This window comes from Phaethon aethereus, assembly GCF_964289735.1.
Source record: "Phaethon aethereus genome assembly, chromosome: 17".
NCBI lineage: Eukaryota > Metazoa > Chordata > Aves > Phaethontiformes > Phaethontidae > Phaethon > Phaethon aethereus.
Window position 1 is genome coordinate 4,114,380 of NC_138593.1, and position 21,009 is coordinate 4,135,388.

The window sequence follows — 21,009 nt, forward strand, 5'->3', positions numbered from 1 at the left end:
CTTGACTTACAGCTGGATTTTGCTGGATGAGGGAACAGCCCCAAACTGACACTTTATTGTAAGTTGTTTTTCTCAGCTTCCCTGTGCACGAGGGAGCAACAGGACGCGTGTGAGTCCTGATCCCCGCAGGTCGTTGCAGCTGTGACCAGCCCGTGCTTACCGAGCGCCCTGCAGCCCCCTCCTCCTTCTGCAGTGGGGTGGGACAGGAGAGCCGTCCCAGCACCCATCCCTCCCACGCAGCACCACCGGGCTGGCTGGCCGGGCAGCAGCGCCTTCAGCCGCCAGCAGATGAAGCCGTCAGCATCCCGAGCGGAGGCAGGCTGTGCCGGAGCCCCTTCTGCCACCCAGCTCCACGGCAGCGTGTGAGGAAGGAGCCTAAGGGTTAAGGCTCTCTGAAGAGGGCTCTGTGTGTGTCTGTCTGCCCACGTTTCAGTGCTCATCTCAGCCACTTCGCTTCCTGCCTTGGTGCCGTGCCAGCGAGAGGTCCTGACAGCAGCGCGCTTGCTTCTGACAGCTTAGATACACACACCGGGCACCGCACTCGCCGCCCAGGGACCCTTCCAAACCTGGCCCGGCCCCCGCTCTCCGCAGCAAGAGGTAACACTCACCAGCTCCACCTGTGGACCCAGTCCTTCCAGGATCCGGTGGGCAGCCTCCGCCTTCTTCTGCAGGGAGGAAAGGGGAGAGGGAGAAGAAAAGTTATTTCTGCCGTCGGTTATGGTCACAGCCCTCTGGCTCCAGCTCCCCCCCTGGCTAAAACCCCTTCCCAAACCTCCGCAGAGCCGCCACAAATCCCACCCCTGCCTTCAGCTTAGCCTCTGGACCTGCAGGAAAGCCCCGCGGGCGAAGGGCTCCGGCACTCGAGTTACCACGACTTTAATGCAGCCACGCTCTGCTCAGGAAGCCACCCGAATCCCTGACCCCTCGGGGTGCCGGGCAGGGGATCGCACCCGTCACCTCCGCACGGCTGCAGTGCCAGGAGGAGGGCGGGCGAGCCGGCACGCACGCAGAGATGCCCTTTCCAGGATTCATCGCTTCACGAGCATGTGATCGTTAGATTTGAGCTGCCCTTGGCTCCTCGTCTTGCTCTCGCCTCCCTCCCCTCCCTGCCGCGGGGGAGCCCTTCTCTGCCCCCTCCCGAGCTACCTAGTGCTTATTAGGGGAAAAAACCCACCCAGGCACACGTGCCAGGGGCTGCGGGGTGGTTACTAATTAAACAGGCCTGAAAAAAAAGAGACTCGTTGGCTGCAGCAGGAGTCTAAATAAAAGATGACATTTTCAGTAAACGGCACTTCCTCGCAAAGCCAAGCTTTTCAGCGGGGGTTACTGACAGTCCGATAAATCCAGATCGTTGCACGCTGCCGACGAGCCACGGGGCTGAGCTGATAAAAGCCAAATACCTGGCAGTGAGGCGGGGGGGGTGTGAGGAGGCAGGTTTTCAGAAGCGCTTGTTCAATAAAATAGGAAGTTTTAGCTATTTTGGGGTCAGGGGGAGAGAAAATCCGCAGCTGCCTAAAATAGGTGCCAAGGAGCAGTGGGCAGAGCTGAGCTTCCACAGGATTTAAACACAGCGGGGGGTGGGAGGGGAAGGAGAAGGGGAAAACCCTTTTTTGCAGCACATTCAACATTTTAACCCAAGAAGCACTAGAGCCCCGCTGGAGCTGCAGGACGGGAGCCGAGCCCCAGGGCTGGGCTCTGGGCTTTGGCAAACCGTCGGTGAAGACCCCCCCAGGGCAGGGCAGGGATGTCAGCCCCGGGGGCCTGGAGCTCTCTAGCACCGGACACCTCAGCCTCACGCCCGGCTCCCGGCAGGATGAGTCTCCCAGGCTCTCAGCACGGGGGATGTCTCACTAAAAGCTGGCACGCCGCCCCGCCAGCCTGCCCCCGCGTCCGCCCCCCTCGCTGGGCTTCCCAAAGCTTCGCCTACCCGCCCCGTCGCCGGCAGGGCCTCAGAAGCGCCGACGCAGCTGGTAGGTGCGCAAGTTCCTCGCCGGGGCTTCGCACACCCATGCGCGGTCTGACCCGCCAGCGCGCGCTTTCGCGGCTGCATGAGTCACCCTGCCCCGGCCCCGCCGCTAACGCCTCACCACGACCGGGCGGCCAGGACACGATTCCAGCTCCTCTATTTCCTGCACGCGCGGGAAGACAAAAAGCTTCTTTGCAATTGAGAAGCGACTTCAAGGACCCTAGGAGAGGCGTAACCACGAAGCGTGCCTGCTCTGACACCGTCCCCACGCGTACGCACGATGCACGCGGCAGCCCCGCTATTAACGCATCCCCGCCTGCCCCTCCGCAGCGCTCCTGCGCAGCAGACCTCGGCGTTCACAGATGTCGCGACGGCTGCGCGTACCTCGCAGGCAAGGACACACACGCAGAGAAGCAGAGCAGCTAGCGATGCTGCGGCAGAGCCCGAAACGCAGCTGGAGCCCGTCCCAGCGAGCTGCTCTGCCCCACTGGCCTCTCCCGAGTCCCTGCTCCATCCCAGGAGGGCCGCGGGCAGGGAGGTGCCCCCAGCACCCCGCTCTCCCTGCAGCCCTTGGGCGTGTGCAGACGGGCAGCCACCCAGCAGCTCGCTCCCGCGTTACCAGCGTGCCGCTCGGTGCACACACAGCCATCCCGGTGATGGGCCTTTGGAGAGGAAGTGCATCCCGGAATGAAGTCCCTAGTGACGACAGGGGTTGTCACCGTGAGACCTCACGTTCCCATCAGTATCCAGCAAATCGTCCCGCTACCAGCTCCAGAGGCGAGACAGCCGTAGGGGACCACACAGCCAGCAAACATCCACGGAAAACCCGCTTTATGTCAAGGTATCACGGTGAGCGTCCTCTGTGGTTACTTGACGCGTAAGGGAAAGGACCGTCCCCTCCTGACTCGCGGGGGAAGCAAAGGGATCGCTGGCACCAGGACCCATCTGCAAACCGCAGCACCCACAAAGCTTCAGATCAATGGGGCGTAACGCGTGGCCCAAACAGTAACAGACACGCATCAACCCCGCTCACAAATACCACATCTGCTAGAGAGCGCATGCCTCTTCCATGCGAGACCCTTCCCTGAAGGGGGATTTCCCAGCAGGTTCATGATGGCGGAGAGCCCCAGCTAACGCAGCACCCAGCTCTGCTGCTCAAGGATGCTCCAGCTGATGGTGAGGAAATCAAACCCCAGCACAGGCAGCCTGGGTGAGAAACCCAAGAGCTGCACAGAATCACAGAATCACTAGGTTGGAAAGGACCTTCAAGATCATCAAGTCCAACCATCAATCCAGTGCCACCATGTTCCCTAATCCATGTCCTGAAGCGCCACATCCACACGTTTTTTGAACACTTCCAGAGATGGTGACTCCACCACCTCCCTGGGCAGCCTGTTCCAGTGCCTGACCACCCTCTCAGTGAAGAAATTTTTCCTAATATCCAATCTAAACCTCCCCTGGCGCAACTTGAGGCCATTTCCTCTTGTCCTATCACTAGTTACTTGGGAGAAGAGGCCAACACCCTCGTTGCCACAACCCCCTTTCAGGTTGTTGTAGAGAGCGATAAGGTCTCCCCTCAGCCTCCTCTTCTCCAGACTAAACAACTCCAGTTCCCTCAGCTGATCCTCATAAGACTTGTGCTCCAGACCCCTCACCAGCTTCATTGGCCTTCTCTGGACACGCTCCAGCACCTCAGCATCCTTCTTGTAGTAGAGGGGCCCAAAACTGAACACAGGATTCAAGGTGCGGCCTCACCAGTGCCGAGTACAGGGGCACAATCACTTCCCTACTCCTGCTGGCCACACTATTCCCGATACAGGCCAGGACTCTGTTGGCCTTCTTGGCCACCTGGGCACACTGCCGGCTCATGTTCAGCCGGCTGTCAACCAGCACCCCCAGGTCCCTTTCCGCCGGACAGCTCTTCAGCCACTCCTCCCCAAGCCTGTAGCATTGCATGGGGTTGTTGTGGCCAAAGTGCAGGACCCTGCACTTGGCCTTATTAAACCTCATACAGTTGGCCTCTGCCCATCGATCCAGCCTGTCCAGATCCCTCTGCAGAGCCTTCCTACCCTCCAGCAGATCAACACTCCCACTCAACTTGGTGTCATCTGCACACTTACTGAGGGAGCACTCGATTCCCTCATCCAGATCATCTATAAAGATATTGAACAAGACCGGCCCCAGAACCGAGCCCTGGGGAACACCGCTTGTGACTGTCTCTTCCCGCTCCCTCCGAAGCATTAGACACTTCCCCTGCCGCGCTCCTGACTCCGTCGACAAGAACAAGCCAAGTCTGCCCGGGGACTTGCCCCTTGGAAATATTCATCACACGATGGGGAACTCTAAGCCAGAGCTTAATATTTTGATCTCCATGAGCTATAAAACCTCCTGACCTTGAAGAACATCAGCACCGTGGCATTGGGAAGTCTTAAACAATTAAAACCAGGGGGTAAGGTTTTCAGAGGGAGTCGTTAAAACCATTATAAAACACCCCACATCTGCTCCCAAGAGGGTGATTCGGCCAACCGCCCTCCTGCCTGCCACCACTCGCTGGCGAGCGGGAAGAATCAGCTTACCCCAATTTTTTGTGATGCATACCCGAGACAAAAATCAGCAAACCAATGAATTGCAGGCAGCGTAACTCTGGGTAGAAGGTTGTAGCCGCAGCTCGAGGCAGCCGGTCCCACCAAAGGCTGGTTCTCCTGGGCACCAGCGCTGGCGGAAGAGGCCCCGGCAGCGGCGGGTGGCACAGCTGGGAGCCGATGCTGCTGCGGGCCTGGGCGTACGATGCGATTAACTTTGAGGAAAAACCGAGTATATTCAGCTGCTGCATTTGCCATGTTTAGACAACTTAATGAGACAACCCAGAGGCAAATCACCATAGGCAGAACATGTGGCGAATCAAGAAGAATGACATAATTTGTCTTGCATTAACCGACTGTAATATACACATCTCCAGAACGAAAGATCAGGAGGGGAAGCTATTCTGAGCACGTCGTATCTTTGTACGTACACAAAGAAATGCCTCTATCTTGAAAGCTGCCCAATTAACACTTGACACCCACTGTAATTGCTGATGCTCCTCACTGCATTTGTCAGATCATAGCAGAAGGGTAATGAGCTGCCCGAAAGGCCGGGCAGGCTGAGGTGAGAGCTGGTGGCAGGATGGGGAAGGACGTATTACACCCAGCAGAAGGTTCCCACCGTGCTGGGGCTTATCCTGAAGGACAGACAGACACAGAGAGACATGCTCCCACCTGTGGACCCAGCTAACCAGAAACCCGCCTGGGGAATTCAGGCAAACTTCAAACTGTTCCTTCCACAGCCGCAGGACCTTTGCCAAAGAGCACCGGCAGCCCTGTTCAATCCTTTCCTTTCCAAAGGCACAGGCACCTAGGACTCGGTTCCAATACTGATTGCGTGAGGAGTACATACAGCGATCGGCCCTGCAGAAGGAAACCAGGGGTTCATCCTGCGTCTGCTGAATAACCCCACCCGTGCCTGCAGTCCCTGTTATTTAACAGAAAGAAATGCATCAGGAAGCAAATCTAGCTATTACTTCTGGTGAGATGCATGAAGATCCCCACCGGTGTTATAGTCCTTGTGCAGCCCCGTGGCAAGCAGCTAATGACCCCTTTTCCCGACTCGGTAGAGTCCTGAAGTGCTGCTACAGCACTGGGAGCAGCGGCGTTCACAGAGGGACTGATACCCCGAGGCTGCGTTTTGCTCCCGTTTGCCATCAGAGACGCTTTGCTCCAGCAGAGCGGCTCCGGGTTTCGCACCGGCATGGGCACGAGCAAACCACAGGCACTTCCATGGGCAGAGGCACCTCCTCTGGAGCGCGTTTCGGCTCGGCTCAGATGGAGGGGTGAAGCCCATCACGTACTAGTCCTCCACGTGCGTTTTCAGAGCGATCAAGGAGTCTCAAGACGCTGAACTGCAAACAGTGATCTGTGTCACCGCGGGACCCACGGATGTAAAAGGGGACGTGCAGATGTGGCAAGCAGCAGCATTTGCCCCCAAAAGCCTCCCTCCCCATCTCCCCATGGGCAGGGGCAGGCACACTGCAGCTGGGGAGGACACGCTCCTACCCCATCTCACGCTCCTCCAACAGGCCTGGAGCTAAAGATACCTTCAATAACAACAAAAACCTCCCTGCAGACTATGAAAATCTCTCACCTAAAAGCATTTGGCTTCCAAGTCAAAACCCAGCCCCTTGTTTTTCCTTTGAAGAAACTTAAAATAGGCTTGGGAGGGGGAAGCGGGCAGGAGAGCAACTTCCCGACCACGTGCGCTCCCGCGGGGATGACGCGCCGACCCCACGAGGCAGCGCAGCGCCCGACACCAGAGGAGGCAGAGTCTGGGATTTCGCGTGGGCTCTTCTTAAAGCAAAGTTTAAAAATGGAAGAGAAGGAAACACAAGAGTTATTTTGAGAAAGCGGATCTGAAATTAGGAGGCGGCATTTGCTTGGACTGACTCCAGCCATAGCTCCACGCAGTGCAAAGCTGCTGCAGCTGAACCGTGCTCCCGGGGTTATTTATAGCAGCCCGTAGGCAGCAGCGCTGGGGCATGGAAGGGCTTCTATTTGGGACCAGACGTGTCCTGCACGGAGATGGGCAAAGCCCTTCGAGAGGCAGGAGGGCTGCGCGCAGCGCGGCGCCGGGAAATACTCCCATCCCGGCGGCGTGACCTCCCGGGGGCTGGCGGAGCGGCGGGAGTGGCATGGCAAAGGGGCAGGCTGGAGCCGGACTTTGCTTAAAACAGAATTTGGGAGAAGAGTGGCTGAAGTCAGCAGAAATGACGGAAAGCCTCAGGCGAGACACCTTTCTACATGAAGCAGAAAAGCAAAGAGCCCGGGGGGATTTAACGGCCCTGCCTCTGTGCCGGGATCAAACCGCGACCTGGCACTGCTGGTTTCATGGGAAAAGGTTTTCATTCCTGTGACCACAGGTACGCATTTTTTCCCCTTTAAGCCTCAGCATCCTCTCTCCAAGAGCCAAACCACCCCAGCAATTTGCTGCCCTCCCCTCAAAGCAGGTGGGATGAGCCCGTGGGAAGGGAAAGCAACCCTCTTCCCTCCCTGGCTCCTGCAGCCGGCACCACCAGCGCTCCCAACCCAACCGCAGGAGCCCAAGGACGCGTGCCCCACCCCAGGTTCTCCCTGAACCCACCCGTCCCTGAGCACCAGGTGCCGTCGGTCAGCCTCGGTGGTCCGTGCCAGGCTCCTCTCACCCGGCCCAGGGGCCGATGCTCGCCAGCGGTGCCCACGGGAGCCCTGCACGCTCCCCGCTTCCCCACCTCCCCGTGCTCTCCACCCCGCCAGCAGCGCTGGAGCCCCGGATGCGTGTTGCGGTGGTTACAAATGACTAATCACAAAGAAAACTGAGGAAATGGGTCACGTTGGAGCCGTGTGTTAATACCAGTCCCCGCCTATCCTGTGCGGAGCGTGACAAACCGACTCATTTCGCTTGCTCGCTGGTCTCCGGCTTTGGCTAGTCATTGCCGGCCAGTTTCTGCGGTCAGCTCGCTCGTACTCCGTCCACGGCCGAGGGGTGAACTCCCCGGCGTAGCTGCATTTCCACTCGCGCATAGGCCCAGCATCACGCTCTGCTGTCTGCAAGGTTACGGGGCCGTTTGAAGGCATATTAAGGTTAAAGCAAGTTGCTAACAAGGCTTTGCCATTGCAAACCGTTGCTGAACGTTTTGCCATTGCAAAACTGCTGAAAACGTCGGCAATGCACAGGCGGCTTTTAGAAATCAAAGTCTCGGCAGTGGAGCAGCCACGGGAAAGCTCCAGTCACCCAACCCAAGGAGCCGGAGCCATGCAACAGGGTCTGCGCTCCTCCCTCCGACAGGTTCGGGTTCTCGTCCTTATTTCCAGGACCTGAAAAGGCAGGACATGGCATTATCTGGTCTGGGCTAGCTGTGGACAAAGCTTCTAAGTCAATGCACCTACTGGGAACTCCAGATCCTGAAGCAGATGTTAAAAATAGACATCAGGACCATTAAAACAAGCAAACAAACAAATATTCCCTAAAATCCCAGAAAAAATGAAAGGGTTCTCAGTGACTCCAGACTAAATGTTTCAATTTTATCCTTCTCAAAATCTTGCTACCATGCAAAAGTGTTAACAGCATCTAACCTCTGACCTTTCCAGTCTTCCTCCAGACGGTTCAAAAGCCCGTTTTGCATCACGCAGACAAGACAAGGCAACCCCAGAATAAAAGTTACCGCAAACAAAAGCAAAACGAACACGGCCCTTTCAGCAGCCAAATACAAAATGCCCCCATCCTGACTACCACACAAACTAAAATTTGGAAAAAAACCTACAGATTGAATGCTCAATAGCGATTTCACTGATAAGGTTTTATTTACTGCGCCAGCTCCATGCTGACAATGCAGGCCCGATTCTTCCCTTTCTAATGTAAATCAGGAGTTCATAGAAAATCAGAGTTATAGAGACATAAAATCCCCGTGGGATCTGAGTCACACTCGGTGCCTTTGAGTAGTTAACGGCTAGATTATACTTTGCAACGCTAAAAGTGTTCATTTATTTATTTTCTTATTTATGGATGGGGCATTAACGCTTTATGAAGGTATTTGAGGAGGGTAAACGGATAGCTGGGAACACGCTCCGCACAGACACAACAGCAGCAGGGGGTGGAAAAAGTTCAAAACAACCCTTTGAATTCCAATTTTACAGCATAATGCTGAATTTATAGATAGGTAGCTGTGCCCTTTTGAAGGAACAAGCACCAAGACGGAAAACGAATTAAAATTTAATCTTATTGATTTCCACCAACTCAATCCCAAGAGCGAGACAGATGCTGCTGCCTGCTTCCACCGTCTGCACTGCATCAAACCCAGTTTTTCGGAGGGCTGACAGCGGAGCAGGGACGGGCTCGCGCACCCGCAAGCCGTTGGCACCCGCGGCGTGCGGGGGTGGCGCGGGGGGCCTCGGCCCAGCCCTCGCCACGCTGCGGTGGGTCGCAGCACGCGGCGTCCCCTCCCCAGCACGGCTGTGGAGGGCGAAGTCACGCCGTGTCCCGACGCGACCTCTCCAATAAATGAGCTCAATGTTTTAGAGGAAAGCTGATGTGTGCTTGTTCGCAGGGACAGGTCTGACACAAGGACGGAGGCTGCTTTTTGTCTGCTGGTCTCTGAGCAGGAATCCTGCGTGGCCCTGGCACGGGCAGGTCTGCGGAGAGCCTTCGACCACCCGGATCTGGCTTGCGGGGAGCTGGAGATGGGTACGTGCAGGCTCCGCAGCGTCACTACGGTCGGAGAGAAGGCGTGAGCACGTCTGCATGCACGCGTGCACGGCAGCTGAGGGGGACTTCGGGCACGCGGGGGACTTGGAGGAGGGTTCACCAGCCGAGTCGAGGTGGGCTGCTGGCACTGGCACGGCCAGCGCTGGCGCGGTGCAGCTTCCTGCAGGACCCGCTGACAAGGAGAGCTCAGCCAGTCCAGCGTCCCAGGAAAGGCACGGAGAGCAATCTGGAGCGACACCAACGCTGCCCTCCTCCCCAGGCTTAGCAAGGGACCTGGAAATTTCCATTTAAAGCACAAAAACTTCAAGCTTAGGTACGCTCAATCGATTTCAAGGGAAGATGGATGCGAGGAATCCCATGAACGACCCAGCGGAATAAAGCCACGGCTAAAAATATACACAGATGATCTGCCCTGGTTATGGGGATTTGAGGTGGAAGAAAGCTACATTCTCTCAATACAAAAACGCATCCCAGAGGGGCAAATTAAAGCCCGCAAGGAGACTGTGCCACACAGCTACCACCTTCGAGGTGCCAGACCCAGCAGGGATCAGCTCCTCCCCGCAGGGGAGACACTGAAGGTCGCTCAGACGGTTTAGTTTAGGAGATGCCCGACGCCTGCATCGCTGCCAGCCTCTAGCAGCAACCGCGATGCCCACCACAACCCCATTTCCCCAGGTAGCTCTGCACCCCCCTGCCGGCACCCGGCTCCTGGAGAGGGAGTGACGGGGACGAACGCACCCCATCCCGCGCCCGCGCTCCCTGCAGCCGCAACAGTCCTCTGAGCTCCCCACCGCGCTCTCCGAACGATCTCGGTGATTTTAGCACCCATCACTGTTTTCAAACACCACTCTGTCTCTTCAAGGACTAAAAGCACTTTTGAAAATAGGACTCAGATGCTTCTGAAAATGCTACCCGCTGTTTATTCTCGGTTTAGTCTGCAGATAGTAACAAAAATGTTAACTTCCATTCTCATACTTCCTTTCAGAATTGCAGACACAGTTGAAATTTTGGCTTGGGTACATGCGTGTGTGTTTTTCTGTGTTACACTACAAAGATTTCCCAAAAGGTACTTTTTTGGGTGCAACTTCACAGCTCACCTTTGAAGACAAGATGAAGTGGCTCCGGTGAGCACGTACCTGGGGCAGGAGGCACCTGGATCTTGAATATCAACGGCCTCTCTGTAATCCAAGTCTCCTGAAACTACCCCAAATGCAACCACAGCCTCACAGTACAGGATTTCACCGCAGCCAAGAGCAGCAGGATCTGTAGAGGCAACTTTCTTTTTTTTCTGGAAATCAATTACTTGTCCAGCAGAGTGTAGCGAGAGGGGATTACAGGTCACGTTTTCCACAATTATCCTCTCTGGCGCCAAGGAACTTTTCAAATTATACGCGTTAAGTAGGGCACAAGAGGGAGAAACAGCATGATGGGCGTTTAGCATCAGCGAACCTGAATTTTGAGTAAATCACACACAGGCCAGCGCCGACCTGCATCCCAACCCCTCATCCATACCCAGCGCAGCGGTGAGAAAAATTATTATAGACTTCCCTGATGAACCATAAGCTAAAATTAGAAACCATTCACCCCTGCAAAGCCTCAGTTATCGCCAAAAGGAAAGTAGGTCACAGAATGGCTGGCTAACTTGATTTTCCGGCGTTTCTAGCTGCTCTGTCCTCACGTAACCTCCTCTCTCCCATGGACCGTTTTTGGCGTCTCCTTTGTTCGGGGTATAACTGCATGCAGTGTGCAACTCCGGCACAGCCTGGCAGGAGCGGTGGGAACAGGCGCGGCGGCACCCGCATGCTCGGTGAAGCACAAACCCGCGGTTCATGAAACATTAAACCAGAGCCAGGCGACAGCCCCTCCACGAAGCTCATCGCCTCCCACCTGCTCTGGGATCGGCACAAGGGCTGGCTTTCTGCCCCTTCCACTATAGCGCTCTTTAAAGATCATTTCGGGCTTTGCCAGCTTTTCTGGGGTGCTTTGCTCTCTCGCTTCTTCCCGAGGCCTGAATATCCTCGTCTGATTTGCACTTCTTACCGCACACTGCCTCCCTCAAGCAAGCAAAAGCTGAGCGAGTAAATCAGGCTTTTCCTCCCTTTGCGTGCAGGCTGGAGCCCTGGCTCAGCCCTTGCAGCCGCTTTTCCTGCGAGCAGACCTCGAAGCATCAAACCTCACCATTTTTCCACAGCATGGAAGAGACGGAAAGGCTTAAAATTTGGCTCCATGACCTTGCCTGCTCTTGATCAATATGTCTCTATCTGGCGCACAGTCCTTCGCTCCTACCAACTCACCTTGCAATTAAGCGTTAAGCTGCAGCAAAGCTGCGGGTCAGCACAACGGTGCCGGGGCTCTCCCACCCGCCCGACAGCTGGGTACACCCAGATGTTCTGCTGGCACCAAAGCCACCCAAAGCAACCTGACGTCCGACCACGATCCTAACTGACGCTGCTCCCGCGGCCTGTCCTCTTCCAGTTTTCCTCCTCCTGGCTCCAAGGGGAAGAGCATTCATCACCGAAAGGCAACCCAAATGGGTCCAACGGAGGCAAGAGGCTGCAGGCTGAGCCTAGGGATGCCCTCGAGAAGGACAATCGCATCCCAGATCCCACCTTTGTTACTGGAGCGACGACAAAGGCAACGCTGTCAGCAAGGCTCAGCACACCCTTCCCCTTGCAGCCCGCAGCTCGGATCTCTCTGCCACGGTACTTAAAAGGGTCCTTCCATCACCCAGCCTCAGCCATTACAACCGGCCAGCAAGGCTCTGTCAACTCTCTGTTGCCCATAAATAGATCATGTCTTCCTTAAGGAAGAACTTCCCTCCAGCCTGCTACGGTTTCTATCAAGCAAAAGGGAAGGGTTGTTTGGTTTGAGTCTCCTACCCACAGACGGGCTTGCTTACACGCTACTCGCCAGGGGACTTTACAAGAACCGGGGAAGAATCATCATTTACCCATGCCAGGGATCATACAGACTCAGACACGGAGCCGGATTTGAAATTATGCAGACATTTGGTGTCAGACACGACCTTCGCTTACTGAGCGCCCACCTGGAATGAGAGCACCCCAGCACGAAGGTTAATAGCGAGACGCTCCTGGTAGCAGCCTGGCTTTGAGGATCAGCATAACTTGGAGTAAGCTCGGGCACGCTGACAAACGGATGCCACCAGCTCAGAGCACTGTACGCGACAGCGTCCCAGGTATTACGGCTGCACGATGCCAAGGAGAAACGGAGAACTCTACGCTTGCCCTCCACACTCCTCGCCACCACCCACGGGACAGGGCAGCAACCCCACGGGACTGCCCCGAGCTGTGGCAGAGGCTTCGAGGGCAGATCGCGTCCGCTGCGGAGGAGCTGATGGCAGACTCGGGGCGGCGGGAGGGAACAGGTGACCCTGCTGCTGGCATGGGCAGAGAGAAGGGGTGACAGTGCAGGACGGGTCTGGCAGGACACTCAGCCCTGAGCCAGATCCAGCTAACAGGGACTGCTACGACGCAGGCCGCTGGGGGTGCAACGGCTGACCATCGCCATTCCTCCCTGCCTCAGCACCATCACCCGTTTCTTCCCCTCGTAACGCGGTTCAGGTACACGAGAGCGTCCAAGGAGGATGGGGCTCAAGGGAATAGGAATAAAAATGTTTGAGACTTCCTTTTTTTAACCTAACCCCTTGCACAGGAGGCACAAGCCATCCAGCTCAAGACCCCTGGAGAGGCCACTCGGTGGTGCCACGGCGAGAACAGCTTTGGGGAACACTCGGCAACCTGCCCCTGAAGCCCAGTGTCTGTAAAGCTATCACCAGCCCACGCTTGCTAAAGCTTCAAACACATCGACCTCAGTCTTCACCCACTCGCAGAACAGACCGTGCCAGTGTTGGGTTTCCTATTGCTCAGGGAGAGAAGCAGATGGAAAAAGGAAAACCAGGAAAATTGCACTGCCTGGGAGCGCAGGGTATGTGGGTTTTTTTTGTGGTTTTTTTAGGAGTTGGGCACCTGGATTTCTGCAGCTCCCAGTGAAATCTCAGGCCTCGCAATTCAAAATAATTAGTGACTGGTAGTTTTCCTTTTATGCAAAATCATCCTTTTTATCCAACACCTAAATGAAAATGAATACGCTTGATTATCTACCAAAGGGCCCAATTTCCTAGCATCGCTCCAAAGCACACAGCAAAATTCTTGTCTCCTCAGGCTGCTATCACAGGCGACGGCTGAGTGCAACAAATGAGCGGTCAAGGCAGAGATCCAGAGCCAGGGATGCCAGCCTGACCTTTGCTAACGCTACCTGCAGCATCAAATATCCACAAATCCGGCCACGGCTGCATCCATGTCCTTTCTGCTCCAGCCTGGGGGGCTCAGGGGCAGGCAGGAGAGCTCGTACCTGCCCTGCCAGTATTGGAGCATCACGGATGCCCCCCTCCATCTATGCAGCCCACCCTACCGTGCCAAAGCCCATCCTTTGAGGCAGCTTTCATCCAGGTTCACTCCCAGGGGAAGAGGATGAAACGAGCTATTTAACAGACAGGGCGGTGGCGCATCTCCTGAACGCTTCAGATCTAAGGCGGACTGCAGGAAACCCTCTGCCGTCACCGTCCCCGACTGGGCTCCATCCATCCACCTCCCACAGCCTCTGCCCCGAGGGCTCGCCCAGGGAAATCCCCCACCTACTCCTTACCAACCTCCCTGCCCCTGGTCAGGGTGACATGGCACGATCGCACATTCGTGTTTCCGTCGTTTCGCGACTCACCCTGTTCTCGTCGTAGATGATCTGCACCAAGCTGCGATGTTTGGACTCGATAGGAGGGGGGGAGATGGGTTTTTCAGGCTCTGGTGGTTTGGCTGCTTCTTCCTCCAACTGTTGCTGTGGAAGGAGAAGGGGGAGGAGGAGGGTGAGTCACAGTGAGAAACGCAGCCGTCCCCATCCACACGAGACTCTCTGCGGTGCCGCGACCGAGGCAGAAACCGCCACGGCAGAAGGCTTCCTGCGAGACACGGGCAGGCTCAGGCCGCGGAGGGATGGCGAGAGGGAGGAGAGCTGCGTAACGTCCCCTGCCACGCAAGCGCAGCGCTGTCCTGCCCCAGACACCCGGCCCCGTGCTGGCGGGTTGGTGCTTTTTAGGCACGAAGGATGAGGACCTGCCTTGAATGAGCCTCCTGGAGAGGGCTCAAGGCTAGAAATAATGGTCTTACTGGACATCCTTAAGGGGAACTGCAGCTCCAGCCCAGCTCCCTGCTGCTACCTGCCTCTGGAGCTGCTGCTGTGCTGCAGGGAGTGGTGGAGGCAGCTCTCCACCTTCGGTCTTATCTTGTGATGCTGTGGTGGGAGTAGATGCCCCGGGATGACTCTTCTCAATTAAAGGAGTTGTGCACTGGCCACCCCTGCACCGTGCAGCCACATGAGCCAGTACGTACAGCAGAGGGGACGGTAACACTGCGAAAGCTGCCATCTCTTTTCAGAGGCAGCCCGACCGGACATGTGGCAGCCGTCCTGGTCAAGGTGAGACATGTGAAGTGCTCAAGAGGGCAAGCAACAACCACAGGGCAGCACAGGACTCGGACACGGGCCACCAAGACACCCTTTGGTGAACTTTCATAGAGAGCCCAAGTACTCAGGTTGCAAACACCTGCAGCATAAACACGCCACGCGGCTCCAGTCGCCCCAGCAGGCAGAGGAAGAGCTGCTGAGGGCACCGGCACAGCACGGCTGCCTTCCAGCCATAAGCCATCACACTGTCCTGGGAAGGCAGCTTTGAGGCTCAGTCCTCTCCTCCCTTCACAAAGGACAAGCTGTCCTGAGCAGAAACCACCAAGTCCAGGCTCCAACTAGAGAAAGCCCAGTAGGAGTGGACAGTCATCAGCCGGGTGAGCTGCCCTTAGAGACAACAGCGCTGAGCAGCTCGTTTTGTTGGCTCTTCTGCTTTCTTCCTGTCTTTACTGCATTGCCACAGCTCCACATCTCATGGCATCTAAGCGTCGAGGTGTAGCAGCTGCGTGCAAAAATACACCGCGTCGTCCCCTCCAGCTCCGTGCATCTGCCTGTGCTGGGACAACGCAACCCACGGTGTGGGTCTCATCCCAAGCTCCACTCCCACTCACAGCAGAAACATCCAGGAGCCCATGAGCTCCATGCATTGTCCCACCGTGCAGTAAAACGCACCCAGCCCCAAAGCTGGCTTGAATGCCAACCACCTCTTGGGAGATGGAAAGCAGCGGGGAGCACGTACGCACCTTTTGAGATCACCAACCTTTTAATGCGTTCCTACCCATCTGCGAGCCGCTCACGCCACGGCACACTTTAATTATCAAGTAGCAGATCTAAGAAAGCACTTTTGAATATCACCGCGGTCAGCAGGTATAGCTGATGAACAACCTGTGCCTCTGCCTCTCCAGGCGGGTGCGAGGCAGGAGGAGATATCTGAGCCCTTCCAGTAAGTTTGAGGAACTGCTCATCCAAAAGAAGAAATAACCGATTCCTCCAGGCTTCTCCTGGGGCCACCGGCTCCCTGCGAGGTGGGAGCGCGTGCGCCGCAGCTGCGGGGCAGCACAGGCACAGGAGAGGGAGCGGTTGTCAAAATCCAACTATGTTTTTTTTTTTCACTGCTTAGCTCTGAATCTCCAAATTTTTGGGTTTTTTTTTTCCCTGCAGCTAAAGTATCCCCTGTTGAAGCAAGGGAAAAATCAAGCAAGTCTCATACTGGGAAGAAAATGCACCTGGGACTGAAAGCAGTCAGCTTGCACCAGAGGCAAGTGAGGGATTGAGGGATGAGGGATCCCCTTGCAACAGGGACAGTGAGGCCTGGCAGTCTGAGAAGAAAGCAGGCATCTATTACTCCTTCAGATCATCTCTGCTCCTTTGATGGTACCTTTAGCAGGACAGGATGCAGTCCAAGAAAACCCGTACGTGCCTCATGGGCGGTCTGAGGTAACTCACACCCCTTAAACCAAGCGTGTGTTTCAATGGATGAAGCAACCCCGTGCTGTGGACTCCACTCATGCTCCACCTCCCCACAGGTGGACAACTTTTCCCATCCAGGGAAAAGCAGCAGCACAGGGAACACTGAGATAGAGCCCAAAAAAAGCCACCATCGCCAGCCAGCCGAGCGCCATCCCGGCCGGGGAGCAGGCTCTGGCGGAGGGCAGGACAGCCCAGGCTCTGCACGTCGGCATCGGTGGACCCCCGTCAGGGTCTTAACCTAGGGGTTACTCCAGCCACGCGTGAGGATGGCCAGGAAATGGCCAGCTTGGGCCGTCTGCACCCTGGAAGGGGATGAACCTTCCCCGGCACCCCGGGGATCCATCCCTTCCTGCCCGCAAAGAGCTGCGCCGCCACGGCGCACCGAAGGCTCCAGCCACGCATGCAACAGCCCGAAAGCTCCTTTCTCTTCTCAACCATGGCTGTTTCCCAGGTGGCCCAAATCACAGCGCCATGCAGAGGGGACAAGAGCTCTTCAAGAAGCCACGGCCGAAATCACAGGCTGCAAAGCAGTTCTCAGCGTCAGCCCCGGCACGCAAGCAGTGCTTCCGGGCACCTGCCCGCTCTTGCTCGGTGTCCTCGGATCGGCCAAGGCAGCGCATCACCCGCCCTCGCTCTCACGTGGTGAACTCCAAAAACTCCAGAGAAAGAGCCACAAAAGGGATCAGTCAAATCCTCTACTTCTCTTGGGGAAAATATTTGGTTAAAAAAAAGAAATGAAATGTCAGAAACTTGGCTACATTGTTCTGGAAACCCACAAAAATTCTGCAAAGCGGTCGGGTGTGTTGTAAGTGATTTCAGACAAGAGGATTTGATGGCGTATCAGGAAATGAAAGTTTGCCAGTAAGTGGAGGCCCACTAAAAGCAGCTCGTTAAAAGAAAAATACAAATCTAATTATAGCTGAAATACAGTAGAGAATTAAACTCTACTCTCTGCGGCATAACGCTGTATGGTTATTAAAGGGCCAGACGCTAGGGTAAGGATGCGGGCAGGGTCTGCAGGCAGCACACCCGACCACAGCAGGTTCAGCTACCCCTGGGAGCTGCGGGAAATGGCAAAGCAAAATAGGTCAGGGTTCCCAGACACGGACCAAATGGATTTCTTAAAGGTCTGCCACAAAAGCTATGCTGGGACTGTGACCTTTACAGGGAGAGAAGCGGGATGAGAGATGTGTCTTGACGGCTCCACGCTCTCTCCCTCCCCACTCGCAGCAGCGGCCGCCTGAAAGCCCCCTCCTCTCCACAGACGGAAGCCTGTGCAGCGATGTTGAAGGGATGCAAGATGCCATCACTAGCCGTAGCCCTGGCTCCTACAGCATCCACAGGCCAACCCATTTCCAAGTGAAGGAGGTCCCCTCTCCAGGAAAGAGTCCCTTTGGCTGGACCACACGCTGCGGAGGGGCCATCGGAGCCTGCAGCGCTAGCGGGAAGGTGGGTGACATTTCAGGAAGACCCCATCCCCGTGTGCATACCAGCCCCTGTGCTGAAGGGACCCGCCCGAGCAAGTCAAGGTCATGACACACACACGTGGCCGCCACGCTGCCCTGCGTTCGCAGCCAGCACCTGGGTACCGGGATGCTTCACCTGCCCAGGGGAGAGGAGAGGGCTTCCAGCCACCGGGCATCCCTGAAAACAGCGTTTACGGAACAGAGGGGAGAACAGAAGCAGCTGAGACAGGAGATAGATGGAAGGGGAAACCTGGGAGCAATTCCACCCAGCCAGCTCCACCTCCATCACCAGGTGGGAGTGTTGTACTCCCGGAGAGCCCGTCGCCGAGCTCGGCACCCGGGGAGGCTCAGGCACCGCTGCCGAGAACAGCCCAGCAGTTTATTTCTCCTTCAGATCCCCGGTACCGCTGCCAGGAATAAATGCATAAGGATTATCCTTCCTTGTCAGGAAGAGGGGGAGAGAGGACTCGGCAAGAGATTTAAGCGCATATGGCGCATGAATGAGCGGGGGATGGCTGATCGAGGTGGCCTTCTGCCAGGGGTGCGCAGGGTTTGGGGAAAGTGTCTCAGCTTGCTGAAGAAATTTCCTTCTTGCAAAGCCCAGGCAGAGCCTTCCTTGCCATTTCTGGAACAACCGAAAAAAGAGAGATGGTGGATCGGGGTCGGTTGGGGTTTTTCTTGCACAGCCTTTCCATACAAATGTAATTAATGACCCCAAGAAGGCCTCCCAAAGACAGAGGGGAAAAGCATTAGGATATTCCGGCCGCGTACGATTTCTCCCCCGCTCCGCAGCCCGGTCCTGCAGGAGCGGTATCTGTTTCAGGCTGATGGCTTTCCCTCGCTCGTCTTTCTCCCGCGCTGACAGCTCAGATGCACAGATGGACAAAACGTTCCCAGAGCATCTCAGACAGGAACACACCCCCACCCTCCGCCTCCGAAAATGCTTCCTCCCAGATGTGCCAGCTCTGCCGGAGGACCGGGCTGGGGAAGGAAGGCCATGTTGGGGGGGGCGGGATTTGCTACCAAATGACTTTGCCACCATGTGCCAAAAAACAAAAAACCAAAAATTAAAAAAAAAAAAAAAGGGGGGGGGGGCCGGGAGGGAAAGCTTTTACTGCCAACAGCTGCTTTCACCTTCTTCCCCACTCAGCAGAGCATTTTTGTGGGGAGGAAGAATCGTAAAATTCGTTCAAGAGGGAAGAAATAAAGCAACCAAGCAGCCAACAATAAAACCCCATTTCCTTACGGAAGGACAGCTTGATTTTAACGGCAAGGAGCATATGTTGCTCCCGTCAGCTTCGATAGCAGCTCCTCAGCATCTCTGAAAAAAGTCAGGCAGTGGATCGGCAGAGCTGCCAGTCCTCCCGGCTGCCGCAAGCGGGACCTTCACCGCCGCACTCGGCACGCACCCCGCTCTGAATCCCCCTCCAGAGTGGGAAATGACCACGGTTTGCACCTCCTTCCTCAAATCCGAGTTAAAAACATGGACCAGTAGCCAGACTGCCAGGTGTGAGAGGACCCCAACATTTTGTCTCGGCTTCCTAGGAGGGAGAGGGGAAGGGCTGGCTTCATCCAGCTCCCATCAAACCCAGCAAGAGGCACCTCTGTGGCTTCCATTGCTCCAGATGTTCCTCTGGCCCCTGTGAGCCGGCACACAGGGCTGCTTCCTCACACCCCAGCACAGATGCTGCTGTCCCCTCTTGGCCCCCTCTCCCTAAGCACTCCGATACTTCTGCAGATAAAAAGCAACACAAAAAAAAAGTCCTTCGCATTAATTAAACCATATTGTTTGGAAACAAAACCAAAACATCCTGCTTTGTCTTGCAGGAAAGAAAGGGATAGTATCTGATATGGGAAAATATACATCTGATGAGAAGGAAGGTCAACTGCATGCTCATCCTCAAGGAGCACTGGCCCCGTCCGACAGCCCAAGTAGTGGTTTTGCTCCATTCCTGAATTCCTGCCATGCACCCCTTGGGAGAGGTCACTCCTCTCGGGCAGTTTGGGATTAGCAGCCATGGGAGGGTTTAGAAACTGGCCCCAAGCAAAGGAAAGAAACAACCGGTAAGAGAGAAGTGATTTGTTTTAGAAAGCGAAAGCCTTTAAGTCTGTGGGTTTTTTCACAGACGTCCCCCAAGGTTTTGTCATATTAATCTCTTAATGGGTTTACGGTAATTGTATACATGGCAATGTCGAGCGGGCAATCCTTCTGCTGGGGAGTGCTCTTGCGCAGGGGCAAAGCACTAACTGAGAAGATCAGGTTCAAATCCCTGGCTCAGGCACAGCCCTGGCTGGAGTTGGACCAGACGCTGCTCACGGCTGCAGCGCTGCACAGCCCTGGAGAAGGGGGCTGCATGCACAGGAAGGGCCGTTAGGACATTGCAGCAGTATTTTAAACAGCTACAATAGTGGCAGCAACGGCACGGGGAGAGACAATTGCTGGAAAGGAAAAAGAAAAGACCTTGTGTGGAGGACTCGGGCAACCCAGGCTGCGATTCCAGCTCTGCCACTGACTGTTTGCATGACCATGGGCAAGTCATCGAGGACAGATTTTTCTCCCTTTAAGGTACTCTGACATGCAAAAGAGCCCACAAGCCGGGTTTCCAAAGCTCCCTCGTCTTGCAACTAGCACCCCCAGACTGCTGGCACAGCAGCAACCGCCCCGTGTCACGACAGGGAGCACAGACACAGACCATGCTGGTGGCACTGGCACTGCCACTTCCCCTCTGCGGACAGGCATGTGCAAGGACGGGGCGGGAGGCAGCTCGCAGAAGCGAGGACGTGCGCTCCCCTCCAGGCCACAGTCTCTTACCTGCTTCTTCTTCAGCTTGGAGATCTGCTGCTCCACCATGGTGATCTCACGGTCTACACGGTCCATGTTCTGAATGAGCTCCTCCTTCGACAGCCGGGCCGGCAGCAGGTCCAGCTCGGTGTCAGGGTGAGCAGGGCTCACGGGTGACACAGGCTCCAGTTTGCCAGGCAGGCCACGATCCTGGGGAGCACAAAACAACCGGTCAGCTCCTTCCCAGGGGACTTTAGATCCTCCTCTCATCCTCCCATGCCAGCTGCCCCAGCTTCCTGGCCCACTCCCAGCGCTCTGAGACACACACCCCCACCCCAAAAAACCTGCTAGACTACGCAGTACCAGCTGCTGGATGGCATCACCGCAGCGCTCCGCAGCCTCCAGCATCTCCAGAGAGCACCAGGTTAGTCTCTCGGGGACACGATAGCAGCTCATCCTCCTGCCAAAGCCTCAGAGGTTTTTACCACCTTCAGCGCTACCCACACTCCTACAGGATCAATAACCCCGTCCATACCCAGGAGCTCCCAGCAGCACCGTCCCGTCACATCTCAGCAGCC

The 21,009-nt window shown here is 56.0% G+C and overlaps 1 protein-coding gene across 1 annotated transcript in view; it reads right to left on the bottom strand.

Moving 5' to 3' along the window:
- NCOR2 (nuclear receptor corepressor 2) overlaps positions 1-21,009 on the bottom strand; it is a gene marked incomplete at its 5' end in the record, with an annotated part of 178,131 nt that overhangs the window by 109,917 nt on the left and 47,205 nt on the right. The window contains 3 exons of the mRNA XM_082007798.1: positions 609-665; positions 13,976-14,089; positions 20,462-20,641. Coding sequence (XP_081863924.1) covers positions 609-665; positions 13,976-14,089; positions 20,462-20,641 — 351 coding nt within the window. The remainder of the gene's footprint in view (positions 1-608; positions 666-13,975; positions 14,090-20,461; positions 20,642-21,009) is intronic.